The sequence below is a fragment of the Trachypithecus francoisi genome, unplaced genomic scaffold (genome assembly GCF_009764315.1).
Source record: "Trachypithecus francoisi isolate TF-2019V2 unplaced genomic scaffold, Tfra_2.0 Lachesis_group1, whole genome shotgun sequence".
Classification (NCBI taxonomy): Eukaryota; Metazoa; Chordata; class Mammalia; order Primates; family Cercopithecidae; genus Trachypithecus; species Trachypithecus francoisi.
The window spans coordinates 326,582-347,025 of record NW_022681454.1 but is presented as its reverse complement, the minus strand read 5'-3'; the positions used below and the strand labels follow the sequence as shown (position 1 = coordinate 347,025).

Sequence of the window (20,444 nt, the reverse complement as noted above, 5' to 3'; positions counted from 1 at the left end):
ATATGAAGATTAAAAACACACAAAAAAGTAAATGATCGAGGAGAACCTACATGAAAAGAGACTCCCCAGTAAAATACAGTTGAAAACAAGAAAAAAAATTCTGACCTATAAAATACTGAATATAGACGTATCATAAAAACAATCCTTTAAATAACTAGTTTTCAACTGTGAACTTATGAAGAGCTGGCATTTTGAATCTTTGACATGCAATGTACCGCAGTAAAAGCAAATGCATTTCAATAATTAATAAAATGCTCTGAGAATGAAGCATTTCAATACGTTTAGTTATTACACAATGTGTAAATCTGAGTATTTTATTTCAGAAAATCTGAATTTGTAATCAGATAAATTTGACATAGAACATACCGGAAAGTGAAACATATGAGGGAGTGACATAGCAAGATGGCAGAATAGGTTTTCTACCCACATTTTCTACACTAACAAAAACGCAGCAGTTAAGCCCTGACAAAACAACCTTTATGGGAACTTTGGAACCCATTTGTAAGACTGCGAACTGAAGACTGAGGAGGGCTGTATTGAGAAGGCATGTCCTTGCTTGAGTGGCATATTTGACCACAATAGTCCCAGCTACAGAATGAAATGTAACTAATTCTCATTGTAAACAGAGCTATAGATCATTTGGTTTTGTTTATGTCACTAGCACCATCTGCCAAGACACTTAGGAGGATTCATAATGTCCTGTGTCTCAGGTGAAAGGCCTTTAGATGTTAGCTCTGTCTGTGATCTCTGAATTACCCCAAAATCCACCCCTTGCACATGTCAGTCATGATGTGGAAGAAATCCTACTCACACAGGGACCCACAGACAGAAATATCCATCTGTGCCCCTGGATGTAGGCTTGACAATATTCATTTGACGGTGGATCTTGACGTGGCACTACAATTTGGCTACAAGTCCACGCAACCAAAATCCAGGAGGAGTTTTTCCTAACCTGTGATCTGCCAAAAATCACAGCTATATGTGCCCTGTAGACATGCTGGCTGACTTTATTCCCACTGTGAATTGTGAAGCAGTCCTACAACCAGACTCCAATCCCTGGCAGCTAGAGTCTGGGAGAAGTCCTGCCCACCCAGAAATCTGGAGGGAGAAATGTCATGAACCCAAAAACAAACCTGAAGACTTTGGTCTCAGCTGTGTATCCTGAAGCAGCCCTATGAATCAGTTTCACACCCTCTCCGCTGTGATGAAGGGTCAGTAATACTCATCTAGAAACCTGTCCAATGACTAGGTTAGAGCATTTCCAAACATCCAGCAAGAGCGAAATAGCAGGAGCCACACCTGTTCATATTTATTGTATCAGTATCTCCATTTGCAGATATTAACTGGGTTTTGTTTTTTTTTCTCAGCACGAGTCTTATTGATCAAGATCTTAAAGAAAGTTCAGTATCCTCAGAAAATAGACAGAATCCTCAACTGTCTGATGCTTTAATAACAGGTCTACCAAGCATGAACTTCACTGTAGACCCAGTAGTAGTTACGTGACCAGGATCCATTTCAGTTGACTGTGATCTTAGTGACAATCTCATCAGCCCAGAAATCCAATAGAAGATATTTACCTCCTCAAACTAGTCTATAATGACTGAAAGAAGTATTTACTACTTCAGATGCAAGAACATCAAAACAAGGCTTCACAGATTATGAAGGATCAGGCAAACCTAACAGCACAAAAGGAAACTAAACACGTTCCAGGAACGACTAACAATAAAACACAGATCTAGAAAATGTCTAACAGAGAATTCAAAGTAATTACCTTAAAAATTCTCAATAAAGGCCAGGCGCGGTGGCTCACGCCTGTAATCCCAGCACCTTGGGAGGCCAAGGCAGGTGGATCACAAGGTCAGGAGATCAAGACCATCCTGGCCAACACGGGGAAAACCCATCTCTACTAAAAATACAAAAATTAGCTGGGTGTGGTGGCGCACTCCTATAATCCTAGCTATTTGGGAGGCTGAGACAGGAGAATTGCTTGAACCCGGGAGGCAGAGGTTGCAGTGAGTTGAGATCAAACCATTGAACTCCAGCCTGGCAACAGACCAAGACTCTGTCTCAAAAAAAAGCAAAAAACAAAAGAACAAAACAACAAAAGAAAAAAAAATGCAAAAGTACACAGATTACTAATTTTTTTTGCAACAATGCATGAACACAATCAGTTATAAAAAAGAAAGAGAGCCGGGCACAATGGCTCACGCCTGTAATCCCAAAACTTTGGGAGGCCAAGGCGGGCAGATCACGAGGTCAGGAGATCGAGACCATCCTGGCTAACATGGTGAAACCCCGTCTCTACTAAAAATACAAAAACAAAATTAGCCAGGCGTGGTGGCGGGCGCCTGTAGCCCCAGCTACTTGGGAGGCTGAGGCAGGAGAATGGCGTGAACCCAGGAGGCGGAGCTTACAGTGAGCCGAGATCGCGCCACTGCACTCCAGCCTCGGTGACAGAGTGAGACTCTGTCTGAAAAATAAATAAATAAGTAAATAAATAAACTCTCAATTATTCAACAGACCCACCATCTCCTTCCAACCAAGTCTGCTGTGAATTCTTTTTTCTTTTTTTTGAGACAGGGTCTCACTTTGTCACTCAGGCTGGAGTGTAGTGGCATGATCTCAGGTCACAGCAGCCTTGACCTCCCAGGGTTCAAGCAATCCTCCAGACTCAGCCCCCAAGTAGCTGGGAATACAAATGCGTGCCACCATGCCTGGCTAATTTTCTGTATTTTTGGTAGAGGTGGGATTTCACCAGGTAGACCAGGCTGGTGCTGAATTCCTGAGCTCAAGGGATGTGCATCCTCGGCCTCCCAAAGTGCTAGGATTACAGATATGAGCCACCACACCCAGCCTGATTATCTTTATTCTAACACCAAATATATGGAGTTTGCTGAACATCAACCAATCCTCCAACACAAACTGGGTGTCCAACAACTCAATTCTGACAACACCAGAGTCAGCATAGACCCCGCAAGTTCAAACCCGGTTCCACAATACTGCTTCCACTGCACATGCCAGTCACAAACTCCAGGGGCCCACCTACACTTCTGAGCAACTGACCATAAATCATGGGCTTCTGTAACTCCCTCCCTCAAATTTAATAAGTTGATAAAACTACTCACAGAACTTAGCAAAACCACTTTACCTGTTTTCCACGTTATTATACTGAATACGGCTCAGTAAAAGCCAAAGGGAAAAAATGTGTAGGACAAAGGAAAGTAGGGGAAAAGACAAGGTGGGTAGTGAATCTTGGTAAATAGCTATGACTGAGATCTCTCCAATCCTTTGTGATCCGCAAGAAATGCTTATTGCAAAGAAATACCCTTTTCATTATGACTTTGATGATGCTCCCTCTTAGATATCACAAATTCAGACTCTACATTCCCCTAGCCCCTGGACTCTGCTCCGCCTTCAGTCTGAGCTAGCATACAACCCCTCTTGACGCCCCTTCCAAGAACAGGCTGACTTCAGGGTAAAACATTCTCTAATCTTAAATCTGATTTTGCCATTCTCCATTCTGCCTTCTCCCTCTCCACCTTCCCTTTTTTTTTTTTTTGGAGACGGAGTCTTGCTGTGTCACCAGGCTAGAGTGCAGTGGCACAGTCTCGGTTCACTGCAATCTCTGCCTCCCGGGGTCAAGTGATTCTCCTGCCTCAGTCTCCCAAGTAGCTGGGACTACAGGCGCCCATCACCACACCTGGCTAATTTTTTTTTTTTTTTTTGAGACGGAGTCTTGCTCTGTCGCCCAGACTGGAGTGCAGTGGCTGGATCTCAGCTCACTGCAAGCTCCGCCTCCTGGGTTCACGCCATTCTCCTGCCTCAGTCACCCGAGTAGCTGGGACTACAGGCGCCCGCCACCTCGCCCGGCTAGTTTTTTGTATTTTTAGTAGAGATGGGGTTTCACCGTGTTAGCCAGGATGGTCTCGATCTCCTGACCTCGTGATCCGCCCGTCTCGGCCTCCCAAAGTGCTGGGATTACAGGCTTGAGCCACCGCGCCCGGCCTAATTTTTTGTATTTTTAGTAGAGATGGGGTTTCACCATATTGGCCAGGATCGTCTCCATCTCTTGACCTTGTGATCCGCCCATCTTGGCCTCCCAAAGTGCTGGGATTACAGGTGTGAGCCACCATACCTGGCCCTCCCACCTTCTTTCTCATCTTGTTTGCTCCTCTATATAAAAAATAGCCTTTTTCTGCCTCATTTTGGAGATGCCTGCAGGTCTTATGCTTGATGCTTTCCCCATTGCAATACTCCTTAGAATAAACTCACTTCTTACCTGTATCGAAATTTATTTTATTTGACAATGTCTAGAAACAGCCCCATGACAGTAATAATTACACCCTCTCAGAGGATATCACAATCTCCTCTCATCCAAACCCTCACTGCATCTGCCTGTGGATACCCAGCTTTCCAGGGCTCCTTCTCTGTCTAATTTGAGCAGGCTGAGACACCTGAAGGAAAGGTTCACCAGCAACACACTACTGGGCTATTGATGACCTGCTTTGGTAGAATCAAGATTGACCTTATCCTGCAGTCAGTGGGCTTAGGTCTCTGATTCCCTGTCAAGGTTATTCACTTAGTTTTATATAAAAAGAACTCAGTGGTTGAAGAATCCAGGAAAATTCCTTAAACTCAGTGCTTATGTTTTAAGAGGAAAGAAAATTGTAAGGCACTTACATTTTATACTTCAACAAGTATATGGAAGTATAAATGTTTCTCCGGCCGGGCACAGTTGCTTACGCCAGTAATCTCAGCACTTTGGGAGGCCGAGGTGGGTGGATCACAAGGTCAAGAGACCATCCTGGCTAACATGGTAAAACCCCACCTCTACTAAAAATAAAAAAAAATTAGCCAGGCGTGGTGGCGGACGCCTGTAGTTCCAGCTACTCAGGAGGCTGAGGCAGGAGAATCACTTGAACCCAGGAGGCGGAGACTGCAGTGAGCCGAGATTACGCCACTGCACTCCAGCCTGAGTGACACAGCGAGACTCCGTCTCAAAAAAAGACAAAAGAGGTTTAACTGGCTCATGGTTCTGTAGGCTGTACAGGAAGCACAGCAGCTTCTGCTTTTGGGGAGGCCTCAAAAAGCTTCCAGTCATGGCACAAAGCAAAGGGAGAGCGAGTCACCTCACACAGTGGGAACAGGAGCAAGACAGAGTGAGAGGGGAGGTACCACATGCTTTTAAAAAATATCTCAGACTGGGCACGGTGGCTCACACCTGTAATCCCAGCACTTTGGGAGGCCGAGGCGGACAGATCACGAGGTCAGGAGATCGAGACCATCCTGGCTAACATGGTGAAACACCATCTCTACTAAAAAAACAAACAAAAAAAATTAGTCGAGTGTAGTGGCAGGCACCTGTAGTCCCACCTACTCTGGAGGTTGAGGCAGGAGAATGGCATGAACCGGGAGGTAGAGCTTGCAGTGAGCCGAGATCGTGCCACTGGACTCCAGCCTGAGCCACAGAGCGAGACTCCATCTCATAATAAATAAATAAGATCTCAGGAGAAGTCACTCACTATGGCAAAGACAGTACCAAAGGGGCTGGTGCTAAATCATTCATGAGAAGCCAACCCTATGATCCAATCACCTCCCACCAGGCCCACCTCCAACACTAGGGATTACATTTGACATGAGATTTGAATGGGGATATAGATCCAAACCATATCATTTACAAAAGTGAAAAAGTGAAAAAATTCAAACATCCTTCAGTGAATGAAAGATTTTAAAAGATGTGGCTTATACATTGAATTACACATGCATTGAATTATACATTGAATTATACATTGAAATATTCTTTAGCTTCAAATGAAAATGTCTTGTCAGATGCTACAATAAGGATAAATCTTAAAGCCATTATTCTAAGTGAAATAAGACAATGCATGATTCCACTTTTACACAACATTGTAAGTAGTAAGCACATAGAAAACAGAAGTAGAAAGGTGCTTGCCTATGGTTGGGGTTGTGAAACCTCAGTGGAGCCAGAGATCGAGGGTTATTTGGAATAAGCAGGCCCTCACTCAGATGGCCAAATCAAGAGCACATACACATGGCTACAGACAAGGAAATGGCACACGGAGCTTGGTCTTACTGAGGATTCTGAAGCAGTTCTGTAACCTCTCTCAAATTCAATCTCAGCTATAGTCCAGAAGTGGTCCTTCCCATCAAGAGACCGGCAGGGAGATACACCCAGCCATGCTCCTGGAGACAGGCCTGTATATCTAGGCCTCAGCTGTGCTCCCTGAAGCAGCCCTGTGACTCACTTCTAGCCCTTACAGTCACAGTTCATAGCCAGTTGTACACAATCAGGGACTCACAGAGAAAAGCGTGGAAACTGTTCCCAGGTCATCAGTAGAAGCCAAACCCATTCATACACCTGGTATTTGGCCCATAATACGCAGACAAACTTCAAAACCCTAGTTTACTGCCTGCCATATAGATTAATGTCCTCAAGGAAATTTAATCTCTCCAGGGCCCAGAAAGAATCCAAGACTGTCCAAATCTCTGGTAATAGAACCATCAAGGCAGACCCCACAGCAGACCCAGCAGCAACCTTCTGACCCAGCAGCAACCCTTCTTCTCTGTAACCCCAGTTAATCTCATCAGCCTGGGGACTCAACAAAAGGAGATCTTTACCTGCCAGAAATAGTTTATAGAAACTTTAAAAGCTGTCAAATGTACAGACACAGGGCTGCTTCAGAGACTGTAGCTGGTGACAAGACCTGCAGGCCTGCCTCCAGGGCCACAGCTTCTATCTTAACATATTACTGGAAACTTGTATCAGAATAATTAGACAAAGAAAAGGAGAATAAAGCTCTCCAGCATGGAAAAGAAATAAAAATGTTACTGTTTGTGGATAATATAATCATGCATATATATAAAACCCTAGAGTAAAATAAGAAAAATTGACTGAACTAATAAATGCATTCATTAAAGTATCAGGATACATAATCAACATAGAGATGCTTGTTGGGATTTTTTTTTTTTTTTTGAGACAGGGTCTCACTCTATTGTCCAGGCTTATCTCAAACTCCTGTACTCCCATGATGCAACTGCCTTGGGCTCTCAAAGTGCTGGGATCACAGAAATGAGCCACTGCACCTTGCACCACATACAAATATTTCTTGCATTTCCATAGAGTGAAAATGAACTTTCCAAAAATAGAAACCATTTTCATTTGCAATAGTATGAAAATAAGAAAGTTAATCAAAATAAATTTGGCCGGGCGCGGTGGCTCAAGCCTGTAATCCCAGCACTTTGGGAGGCCGAGACGGGCGGATCACGAGGTTAGGAGATCGAGACCATCCACCCTAACCCTAACCCCGTCTCTATTAAAAAATGCAAAAAAAAAAACTAGCCGGGCGAGGTGGCAGGCGCCTGTAGTCCCAGCTACTCGGGAGGCTGAGGCAGGAGAATGGCGTAAACCCGGGAGGCGGAGCTTGCAGTGAGCTGAGATCCGGCCACTGCACTCCAGCCTGGGCGACAGAGCGAGACTCCGTCTGGAAAAAATAAAAAAAATAAAAATAAATAAATAAATAAATTTAACCAATGACATAAAAAACATATAATATTATACACTAAATACAATAAGATTATCAATGACAGAAATTGAAGTAGAAACAAATAAATGGAAACATATTCCATTAGGATAACTAATATTGTCAAAGAATATTATTCAAAGTGATCTATAGATTCAATGTGATCCCTATCAAAATTTTATTGGCATTTTTCACACTAATAGAAAACACAATTGTAAAATTTAAGTGTAACCTTAAACGACTTTTAATAATCTGAGCAATCTTGAGAAAGAATAAAACTGGGGGCATCATACTTTTTTTTTTTTTTTGAGATGAAGTCCAGCTCTGTCACGCAGGCTGGAGAGCAGTGGCACGATCTAGGCTCACTGCAACCTCTGACTCTTGGGTTCAAGCAATTCTTCTGCCTCAGCCTCCTGAGTAGCTGGGATTACAAGTGCCCACTACCGTGCCTGGGTAGTTTTTGTATATTCTTAGTAGAGACAGGGTTTCACCATATTGGCCAGGCTAGTCTTGAACTCCTGATCTCAAGTGATCCGCCCACCTTGGTCTCCCAAGGTGCTGGGATTACAGGTGTGAGCCACCTTGTCTGGCAGGCATCATGCTTTCTAATTTCAAACTTTCAAAACGAAAGACTGAAATGTCATGAAATCTTAAAACTCATGGAGAAAACATATGGAAAAACCTTGTTGATATTGGTCTCGGCAATAACTTTTTTTGAAATGACATCAACAGCACAACAACAAAACAAAATATAAACAAGTGAGACTGCATCAAAGTAAACAGCTTGTGCACATCAAAGGAAAAAATAAAAACAAAATTTTTTAAAACTCTACAGGCCGGGCACAGTGGCTCATGCCTGTAATCCCAGTACTTTGGGAGGCCGAGGTGGGCGGATCATGAGGTCAGGAGATCAAGACCATTCTGGCTAACACGGTGAAACCCCATCTCTATTAAAAATGCAAAAAATTAGCCGGGCGTGGTGGTAGGCGCCTGTAGTCCCAGCTACTCAGGAGGCTGAGGCAGGAGAATGGTGTGAACCCGGAAGGTGGAGCTTGTAGTGAGCCGAGATCGAGTCACTGTACTCCAGCCTGGGCGACAGAGCGAGACTCTTGTCTCAAAAAAATAAATAAACAAATAAAATAAATAAACTAGGCCAGGCGCGGTGGCTCACTCGTGTAATCCTAGCACTTAGGGAGGCTGAGGCGGGTGGATCACCTGAGGTCAGGAGTTCGAGACTAGCCTGACCAATATGGAGAAATTCCGTCTCTACTAAAAATACATAATTAGCCGGGCATGGGGGCACATGACTGTAATTCCAGCTACTTGGGAGGCTGAGGCAGGAGAATCACTTGAACCCAGGAGGCGGAGGTTGTGGTGAGCCAAGAGTGTGCCATTGCACTCCAGCCTGGGCAACAAGAGTGAAATTCCATCTCAAAAAAAAAAAAAAAAGAATAAACTAGAAGTATCATATAATCCAGCAATACCACTTCTAGGCATACTACCAAAGGAAATAAAATTAGTACCTCAAAGAAATATCTTCCCCCCCATGTTTATTGTAGTACTGTTTACAATAGCCAATACATGGTGTGTGTGTGTGTGTGTGTGTATATATATATATGTATATACACACACACACACACACACACACACACACACACACACACAGGATACTATTCAACCATAAGAGAGAAGGAAATCTAGCCATTTACAACATGGATAGACCTGGAGAACATTATGCTAAAGGAAATAAGCCAAACACAGAAAGACAAAGAAACTAAATTTTCTCAGTTAGATAGGAAATCTAAAACTGTAAACTCATGGAAGCAGACAGCAGAATGGTAGTTGTTAGTGCCTAGGGTGGGAATATGAGATGTTGTTCAAGAGTACAAATTTTTAGTTGTAAGTTGAGTAAATCTGAGAAATCTAATGTATATTAGCATTAGATTACCAAAATAGCATTGCATTTATAGTTAATACTATAATGTATGCTTTACATTTGCTACAACAGTAGGCCTTAAGTGTTCTTACTACCAAACAAAATGGTTATCCAGGTGAAGTAATAAATTTCTTCATGAACTTGATTATATTGTTTCACAATGTAGATGCATATCAAATCATCATGTTGTACCTATTAAAGTTATGTAATTTTTACTTATCAGAAAAATCCATGTCACACAAACACAGATGTACAGTAAGTCCTCACTTAATGTTCAAATTAGGTTCTTAAAAACTGCATTGCTAAATAAAACAATGTTGCTATACACCAAACATAACTCTTGTTTATATCAATTAAACTCTGGAAAATTAGTTTTCTTAAACAATATGTTGCTTCCCTCAGTTTCCAAGAACCGATCAACAATGTTAAGTGAGAATTTACTACACACTTAAATAACTTATATAGGTGTGTGTGTAAGACACACATTTTTATATAGCTACAGAGAGATACATTTCAAAGAGAGAATCTCAACAGACTTCCTACTAAGACAAAATTATAATAGTTATTAACAAATAAGAGAATAATTGAGAGCTTAACATACACTTAGCAATGTTCTACGCTGGTAAATGACATAGCACATTTATGCTGGTTAATGATACAGTGCATTTAAGAAATACAGAAGGTGAGTAGATACTTGAATCCAGTGGTGTCCAACCCTTTGAATGCAAGGACTTTTTTTGCTTATCTTCTGTGGTGGAGGATATCACAAAAATTTTTCAAAAACTTTTTTTTTTGAGACAGTTTCACTCTTATTGTCCAGGCTGTAGTGCCATGGTGAAATCTCAGCAAACCGCAACCTCCGCTTCCCGGGTTCAAGCAATTCTCCTGCCTCAGCCTACCAAGTAGCTGGGATTACAGGAATGCGCCACCACACCCAGCTAATTTTGTATTTTTAGTAGAGACGGGGTTTCTCCATGTTGGTCAGGCTGGTCCCGTACTCCCGATCTCAGGTGATCCGAGCTCAGCAGCTATCATTAGTGTTGGTGTATTTTATGTGTGGCCCAAGACAATTCTTTTTCCAGTGTGGCCCAGGGAAGCCAAAATGTTAGAAACCCATGCTTTAAACTATATTATAATTTCAAAATTGCACATATAGAGTTTAAATTATAAATAAGTTTATACTAAAACAGTAACATTTTGAAGTAAAATAACATTACATTTTTTTCATATTTGGGAAGTGCTTATTGTTCTGATAAAATTGCTGTGTAAGAATTTTTGTAGAATTACATTTGCAATCTCCATAGGAATAAGGAACACTAAGTAGAAAAGATGCAACATCTGTCCCTGGTGTTCCTGGGATTTCTGAACCAAATCCCAGTATGTCCACTACTCACGTTATACATTTCAGATATGATACAAAAAGAATATTTGAAAAAAATACTTTGACATAGAGCTCCTCAATAACACAAATATTCCAATGTCTCCAAAAGCAATGGAACAGCAGTCACATCATGCAGCCCCCTTATAAGCGATAAAGTGGACATTAGTTCTCCCTGTAAACTTAAAGGGAGATCACTAAAGCAAAAAGAGAATTCTTTGAAGATTTAACAGCATGGGACAGAAAAAATGCAGCTTTTTCAGAAATTATTTTCATTGGAGCAGAGCTTCCCAAACTACCTGTTTTTTTTTGTTTTTTTTGTTTTTTGAGACGGAGTCTAGCTCTGTCACCGGGCTGGAGTGCAGTGGTGTGATCTTGGCTCACTGAAACCTCCACCTCCGGAGTTCAAGAGATTCTCCTGCTTTAGCCTCCTGAGTAGCTGGGACTCCAGGTGCACACCACCATACCCAGCTAATTTTTGTATTTTTAGTAGAGACGGGGTTTCACCATGCTGGCCAGGATGATCTCGATCTCTTGACCTCATGATCCACCTGCCTCAGCCTCCCAAAGTGCTTGGATTACAGCCGTTAGCCACTGCACCCGGCCCCAAACCACATTTTAAGGCCTGGCTTCCTTCTTGACCTTTGGTCCCCTTGCCTGTGTCCTCTGCTTCATTCACTCTCACCTACCTGGGGGTCTGGCTACGATCTTACGTATCTTCACATTATAGGGCTCTTTTCTTTGCTCCAGGCAGGTGACCAGGTCTGGGTTAGAGATAGCAACACCTGTTTTATTAAAAAAAAAAAAAAAAAAGAATAACATGAGTATTGTTGGGGATTCTCCAATTACCAACCTAGTATTATGCTAAGCAGAATAGAGAGATATTATGGAAGATTCTAGAAAATTAATCCAAAAATTGTTTCCTGACAGAATCTTTAGAATATTTAAGTATTTTAAATCTGCAGGTTCTAAGTTCCACTACCCAGTATTACTGAATAAAAAATAACTAGTGCAAATTGGATTTTAAGATGTGGGAAACAATATTTCATGTCATTGAATTTATAGAATTACCACTAATCTAGAGTGAAGGACTCAAAATAGCTCAAGAAAAGAGAAGGTTTATGTAAAGATAAAACATAAAAGTTCCCAGGAGAAATTCTTCAAAGGAATAAAATAAAGCTCTGAGATGAATTAGGAATTACGTATTAAAGTTATCCTCACCCAAGGAGACCAGGTTCCTGTAGTTCTCCAACATCACATCTCTATACAAATTCTGCTGGGCAGGATCCAGGCATTTCCACTCTTCTGGAGAGAATTCTATGGCCACATCCCTGAATGTTAAGAGTTCCTGAAAATACATACGTATCAAGTGACAGAGTTCTTAATTTGACTACAGGTGAAATGAGTTAAGAGAACTAGTTCTGACATGTAACTGACTGGGATTATCTGACAAAATAACTTTCAACACAGTAATGTTCTCTAAAGTATTCTATAGCTCTGCAGAAAAAGGAAGGCATTCCGGCCGGTGCGGTGGCTCAAGCCTGTAATCCCAGCACTTTGGGAGGCCTAGACGGGCGGATCACGAGGTCAGGAGATTGAGACCATCCTGGCTAACACGGTGAAACCCCGTCTCTACTAAAAAATACAAAAAAATTAGCCGGGCAAGGTGGCGGGCGCCTGTAGTCCCAGCCACTCGGGAGGCTGAGGCAGGAGAATGGCGTGAACCTGGGAGGCGGAGCTTGCAGTGAGCTGAGATCCGGCCACAGCACTCCAGCCTGGGCGGCAGAGCGAGACTCCATCTCAAAAAAAAAAAAAAAAAAAAGAAAAGAAAAAGGAAGGCATTCCAACAGTTTCTGTTGCTGCAATAAAAATAATGGGCTACACTGACACGCCCCTACCAAAACCAAGCAGAGTAGGCCCTGTGACCTCCTGGAACAAAGCGTGAACTCACCTTTCAGTAAAGTATCTGGAAGCCCTCATGTGTGACCCTGGCCTCACTGTAGAATCATGCAAGGAACTGAATTTTAAAAATAAGGATGTTTTCACCCAGAAAAATAGATAGGATCTGTGAAGAGGGTACAACTGATAGTTTCTCTTCAGACTGTCCATGGGATCCTACTGGAAGACTGGGCTGAAGGTCACTGAGCTAAAGCACTGCCTCTCAAGCTTCAATGTACATATAAATTATTTGATATTCTAGGCCTCACTGTAAGTAACAAAATTCTGCAGGTTTGAAAAGGGTCCATGAATTAGCTTTTTACAGCAAGTCTCCTGTTAATGTTGATGCTCCTCTCTCTAGACCCATTATAGTACCACTCAGTTAGAGAAAGCAGACACAGCACACAGAGTCCCTTACCCCAACACCGTTATCACAACACAAATACTTTTTATCCCAAGACAAGACCACCAATCATCATTCTGAATCATGGCATTCTCTGTAGACCCTGTAAGGTTACAGAAGTTGGAAATGGTGGCAACGTCTGAGTTAAGTCTGCATCTGAAAAACAACGTGCACCTGCATTAATGCCATCTTTATGGGGCATGTAATATGTGCTCAGACGTATGTCACAGAGCACTGTGATGGGAAGCTCACATTATGTGTGTTAATTCTCATAACATTCTCGGAGGTAGAAACTAAGTGTCCCATACTTCCCAGATTTAAATGCAGGGCCCAGAATTTCCATTTCCTTTCTGTTTCCCCGACTGATTTTTTTTTTAATGTATAGAATAATAGCTAAATATAAATAGATGGGAGAGAGCCAGAAAGAAAGTGTTAAGTACAATTCAGAAGAATATTTTATTTTTGTGTTTGTATTTACTTGGAGACTTGTAAGAAAAAGCCACTGAAACTGCAGGGATGAAGAACAGGTTGCTAGGTGGGATGTCTCTAGAAACACTAGTTTTAATTTTATAGAAAAGATTTAAGGCCCGGCCGGGCGCGGTGGCTCAAGCCTGTAATCCCAGCACTTTGGGAGGCCGAGACGGGCGGATCACAAGGTCAGGAGATCGAGACCATCCTGGCTAACATGGTGAAACCCCGTCTCTACTAAAAAATACAAAAAACTAGCCGGGCGACGAGGCGGGCGCCTGTAGTCCCAGCTACTCGGGAGGCTGAGGCAGGAGAATGGCGGGAACCCGGGAGGCGGAGCTTGCAGTGAGCTGAGATCCGGCCACTGCACTCCAGCCAGGGCGACAGAGTGAGACTCCGTCTCAAAAAAAAAAAAAAAAAAAGAAAAGATTTGCCGGGCGCGGTGGCTCAAGCCTGTAATCCCAGCACTTTGGGAGGCCGAGACGGGCGGATCACGAGGTCAGGAGATCGAGACCATCCTGGCTAATACGGTGAAACCCCGTCTCTACTAAAAAAAATACAAAAAACTAGCCGGGCGACGAGGCGGGCGCCTGTAGTCCCAGCTACTCGGGAGGCTGAGACAGGAGAATGGCATGAACCCAGGAGGCGGAGCTTGCAGTGAGCTGAGAGCCGGCCACTGCACTCCAGCCTGGGCGGCAGAGCAAGACTCCGTCTCAAAAAAAAAAAAAAAAAGAAAAGATTTAAGGCCCCAAGGTAAATAGTTTTTCCCTATTTATTGGCTTTTGGGTTTCAGAAAATTGTGGGCACCAGCTCTGGAGAGAAGGTAGGAGTAGTCACCCGAAACTCTGATCTCCTCTACTAATCAGTTCTGTGAGAGATTTCAGTGTGGCCTCAGACCTGGATGAGGACCAGAAGAGGGTGGATCTCGACAGGGATGGGACAGAAAGTGGGCCCTAGGCTTCTGCTCTCTATGTCACTAAGTACTTTCGGTTTTGTCTTTTCTAAGCCTGCCCAAGAGAAATTTGATTCCCAGAATTTGTGAAATATTAATCTATTTTAGCCACTTCTCTGTCTTTTGTATAACATACAGTAACAAGGAATTTAACCAAAACCCTTATGTTTCTCTAGAGCAATTATATTAGAAGTTAAATATTTAGTCTTAGCAAAGTAAACACAATACAAATAATAACAATTTCTCTTCTGTCAATGAATAGCCATTCACGTAGTGGCATCAAAACTCACAAAACAGACTGGGTGCGGTGGCTCATGCCTGTAATCCCAGCACTCTGGGAAGCTGAGACGGGTGGATCACAAGGTCAGGAGTTGGAAACCAGCCTGGCCAATATGGTGAAACCCCGTCTCTACTAAAAATACAAAAAAAATTAGCCGACGTGGTGAAGGGCGCCTATAGTCCCAGCTACTCAGGAGGTTGAGGCAGGAGAATTGCTTGAACAGGGTAGGTGGAGGTTGCAGTGAGCCGGGATAGCACCACTGCACTCCAGCCTGGGTGACAGAGCGATACTGTCTATTAAAAACAAACAAACAGGCCGGGCGCGGTGGCTCAAGCCTGTAATCCCAGCACTTTGGGAGGCCGAGACGGGCGGATCACGAGGTCAGGAGATCGAGACCATCCTGGCTAAAACGGTGAAACCCCGTCTCTACTAAAAAATACAAAAAAAAAAATTAGCCGGGCGAGATGGCAGTCGCCTGTAGTCCCAGCTACTTGGGAGGCTGAGGCAGGAGAATGGTGTGAACCCGGGAGGCGGAGCTTGCAGTGAGCTGAGATCCGGCCACAGCACTCCAGCCCGGGCAGCAGAGCGAGACTCCGTCTCAAAAAAAAAAAAAAACAAACAAAAACAAAAAACAAAACAAAAAAAAAACCTCACAAACACAGTAAAGGGGAAGTAGCCCAAAGGAAGCTTAAGTGGCCTGTACAGTTTCCATCTTTGTACTGAACACATGATGCTGAATTCAACCATTTATTCATGTGCTCTAGACTGCAAGTTTGATGGTAGCAACCATGACTGCTTCATGACTTTTTCTAATGAACATCTGAAATAGAAGCAATTAGCTTATTGATCAGTTTGAGTCTTCAGAGCTCCTCATTTTTCACCAATACCAGAAAACTGGAGCAACTCTTATCTGGGTACAAACCAAGGAGATTCTTTCTGTGAGGGGAGGAACAAACTCTGGATGAATCATTTCTCTTTCTCTGAAATGGAAGCAGAATTAGACCTTGGGGTCAGACTTACCCCAGTCTGCAAGGGACATCGTCAAATGTCTCAAATACTCACAGATGCTGGTGAGAGTGTCCCCAGCGACTCTGGGCAGATGCTGCCCCCATAGTGATCCAGGCAGGAGAGACAGACTGACTTTGTGGAGTGCAAACAGAAAATGGAACAGCCCTGGTGGAGCTGCAGATCCTGGATCCAGATGTGAAAGCCCTGTCCCTTTTCAACTCTAAGGCAAGGGGAAGGACAAAAGCACTCTACTCCAATAACACAGTCTACAGGGAGGCATAGTTGTGACTATGGCTCTGGAGATTTTGTGGCCCTGAGTTCCCACTGCTAAAGTGCTTGTTTACACTTACAGATTCTGCCACAGGATTCTGTTTACACCAGAAGTCTCGCACACAGCTATACCAGGTAATTGGAGAAGATCTGGAAAACTCAAAGGGCTCCACTCTGAAAGTGGGGCTTATGATGTCTATGTTGACCTCTCATGATGCAGAAAATGCCTTCTGTGAGTTTTCTGTATGTCTTTTGCCCAAAATCTGGCCCAGTCTTGAGAATCCTAGGCAGAGGCCAGCTTTTATGTGCAGATTCTAGGTAGGATTAATGTGCCTCAGCATTCTTAGGGGTTATAGCAAGCAGAGTAAAACTAGGAGAGATCACCTCCTGGAGACTCCTTCAACACTTTCTAAAGAATATTTTGGCCGGGTGCGGTGGCTCACATCTGTAATACCAGGACTTTGGGAGGCAGATCACAAGGTCAGGAGTTTGAGGCCAGCCTGGCCAAGATGGTGAAACCCTGTCTCTACTACAAAATACAAAAATCAGCTGGGCATGGTGGCGTGTGCCTGTTGTCCCAGCAGGAGAATTACTTGAACTTGGGAGGCAGAGGTTGCAGTGAGCCAAGATCGTGCCACTGCACTCCCGCCTGGCAACAGGGTGAGATTCTATCTCAAAAACAAACAAACAGAAAAACCATTTGACCTAAAAGGAAAAAGTTGGGGTAAACATAATATAAGAGAGTTTATTTGAGCCAAAGCTTGAAGACTGCAACCCTGGACCATAAAGCTGCCCTGAATATACACTCCAATTAGAAGCCATTACAAGTATATTTTTAAAGGCAAAAAGAAAGGCACCGGGAACTGACAGAAAGCTGTCAGAAATTCTTACTGGTTTATAGAAGTAACTTTGGTTAGTGATTGGCTATATACATTGTTAAGCTATAAGGTGCGGGTTATAGTGTCCAGTATGGCATTATCAGGTTAATTTATATCCATTTGTGGCAGTAGCAAGTAATTTCAAAAGACAAATAGTTCAAAGAGGGGAACAGTAGTCGGACTGTGGTCTCATTTTAACACATCACTGGTTCTCATAATTAAAAGAACTTGTATTTCTCAAATAAAAGTTCTGTTCCTCTCTCAAATCCCAGGACCTAAACTCAGAATTTGGAACTGCACATTTAAGACTTGGAGGGCTAGTAAGCTACGCACATTTGTGGGCATTTGGGCAAGGGGAGAAGGGAGAGAATTGAAGTTCTCAGATTTAATCAATGCACATGTGTGATCCTGGCTGGATTTACGGGCCCCATGATCTCTGACTCAGTGTCAGATCTGAAGATGCCTGAAAGAGGTGGAAAAACTGATTGCTATCTTAAAAAGTTATTTTTGTAGAAAACTAGTCTAACTGCTATAGAAGGGACTGCAGATCCCAAATAGAGAGATCATTTCGTTTGCAGCTTTAGGGAGCACTTTGCTGCACTTTGTCGCACAATTGTGGGTTGTGACCATAATCCTGAGAAAGGTTTTTCTCCAAGATGAAGCCTGGTGGGCACTTTTTGTATAAGATCTAGTAATTCTTGACAGTGTGTGGAAAATATAACTAACAGCAAAATCATCTACAATCCTAAAATACTCTCCACAAAAACAGAACTGCAAGAAAATGTGTTATAGAATTAAACAAAATGTGATGTGCATTACAGGCAATCTACTAAGAGACTGCCAAAACAAAGAGAGACACCATAATTAGCTCTCAAGTAGAAGACTTGACAGTACCATGTATCATACACAGTTTATTACACTTTCACCTTGTAATGTAGGAGGTCATCTGGGTTTTCTAATTGGTAATATTCAAAGGGAAAATAAACTTCCCACAGCTTAGTGACAGAAGGAAGTTTTTTTTTTTTTTTTTTGAGACGGAGTCTCGCTCTGTCGCCCAGGCTGGAGCGCAGTGGCCAGATCTCAGCTCACTACAAGCTCCGCCTCCCGGGTTTACGCCATTCTCCTGCCTCAGCCTCCTGAGTAGCTGGGACTACAGGCGCCCGCCACCTCGCCCGGCTAGTTTTTGTATTTTTAGTAGAGACGGGGTTTCACCGTGTTAGCCAGGATGGTCTCGATCTCCTGACCTCGTGATCCGCCCGTCTCGGCCTCCCAAAGTGCTGGGATTACAGGCTTGAGCCACCGCGCCCGGCCTAACATCTGAATTCTTGTGGCACATGAGGGATGCACTCGGGCAAACTGTGTGCACAGGAAAGACGATTTGTGGGGAAGAAAAGCGCAGAAGAAAGGTGCTATCAAGATCCTTGGGTGGGGGCAAGGCAGGATTGAGGAAAGGACTGGTTTGTGCTACAAGTTCAGGCCCAGGCAGGGCTAAGCTCTGACTGATTCCTGAGTCCATAAAGGCAGAGGAGATTAGGATCAGGTGGTCCAGAAGCCTAGGTGGGTGAAGAAAACAGATTCCTGCTACAGATCCGGGGTTGAAATGAACCAGGAGTCTTTTGGGCACTGTGTGTGTTCTTGGCAGAAAAAGCTAGGAGCAAAGCTGCCATGGCCACAATTCCTGAGGTTAGAACCCTGTACTGGGAGGAGTGGGGCCATGCGAATGTCCAGTGGGCGTGCTCAGGAGTGGGTTAGCATTGGGTGGAGGCCGGCAGCAGGGTACAGGGAAGGGACGTTTCTCAGAACTTCTTTCCTCTAAGTTCCCAGTCCCCTCTCCCCGGGAGCAGACCTGGAGGAACAGGACAGTGCCCAGCTGGACCGCGCACGTGCAGAACCCGGCCGCGCCTCCCGCAGACACCAGCGTCTCCCTCCAGTCCAGGCTCAGCCATGTCTTTCTTCTGACAGAAAACCTGCGGAATTTCCTCAACACCCGTCAATGCTCCAACCCCAACGGGCTGTCCAGCAACTCACTAACGACCCCACCCAGAGTCAGCGCAGACCCCACAAGCTCAGCGCTCTTCCCGCAACTGCCCCCCTGCAGACGCCAGTCCCTGCCTCTGGACACCCGTCTTCATTTCTGAACGTCTCCAGCAACCAGGGGCGCCCACACCCTCCTCAAGTTCCATAATGTGGCAGAACCACTCACACAACTCAGCGAAGCGCTGTGCACACGACACCAGCCTATTCTAAAAGAGGCCACGCAGGAACAGCCACGCGGAGGCGGCGCTCAGGGCAAGGGGACCGGTGGGAAAGTTGGGGCGGGCGGGTGATCTGCTTCCCTTCCTCACACACCTCACACAAGCCTTTCCTTCAAGACCCGCTGGCAGCCCCCAAACCACGAGCCGCGGGGGCGCTGTCCCATTACTGAGTCCCCGTTTGCTCACATGAACTCTGTGTTTTGACGGAGCCTCCATCTCATTCCGAAAAGGGTAAAGAAGAAACGGGACCCCGGACCACAGCTCCGCCCACGCGGGCAACGCGCACGCCGCGCCGGCGTCTTCCGGTGAGCTCCTCACCCCACAGCCGGGGAAGGCGCGGGGCTGCGGGCGCAGAGCTGCACGAGGAGGGCTGCAGGCTGGGCAGAGCCGCCGTGCGGGGACCGACAGGAGCGCGGGTCCCTCACCGGAGGGGACTGAGGACCGAGGGCTGAGGGGCGGCAGCAGGGACTCCGTTCGCAGACTCGGTCCCGCCGCCGCCATTTCCCGCCGGTTCCGATGAGGCCCCTCCAGCCTCGGGACGCCCCGCCCCGCACACTCACCATTTCCCCACTTCAGGGGTATCCAGGAGTCTTAGCTACAAATCATCCAATACCCGCAGGTCACAGAGCAACGGAGGCTGAGGCTGAGGCTGTGGTCAAATCACCGAGGCCTCCCAGAACCGACTACGCAGACAGATGAAGCCCCCAACCCAAGGCCTGGAAGAAGCCAGACGCAAAGACCGCGCCACATCCCGGAAGCCACCGCCTCCTCTTGGCTGCGTGCCTGACTGGGCAGGTCTCATTCCAGCGCCCTGATTGGATGTGGCTCCAATCTCCCCGCCCTCAGGCCTTGAGTGACAGAAGTTGCAACCACACACTCCACGAAATGTGGCGAGAGTGACAGCCTGGGTCCTCCAGACACTTTCAAGCGGGGCTTTCTCTCTCTGCTTGGCCTGGCACAGCCCAGGGGTCATTTTTTAACCTTGTGATGTGTAAGGTGATGTCCACTTAGAAATTATATACGCACGAACACACAGACGTACACACACAGACATATACGCGCGCACACACACAGACGCACGCCACGTACACAGTCTCTCAGACACAGTCACGCACAGCCACACATACAGTCTCACAG

The 20,444-nt window shown here is 44.8% G+C and overlaps 1 protein-coding gene across 1 annotated transcript in view; it reads right to left on the bottom strand.

The window, feature by feature from the left end:
* Positions 1–20,096, bottom strand: part of LOC117084992 (zinc finger protein 141) — a 41,077-nt gene extending 20,981 nt beyond the window's left edge. Inside the window, exons 1-3 of the mRNA XM_033213354.1 lie at positions 19,868–20,096; positions 12,077–12,203; positions 11,545–11,640 (exon numbers count right to left, since the gene is read on the bottom strand). Of these exons, the coding sequence (XP_033069245.1) occupies positions 11,545–11,640; positions 12,077–12,203; positions 19,868–19,870 (226 nt within the window). The 5' untranslated portion in view covers positions 19,871–20,096. The remainder of the gene's footprint in view (positions 1–11,544; positions 11,641–12,076; positions 12,204–19,867) is intronic.
* Positions 20,097–20,444: the final 348 nt, after the last annotated feature.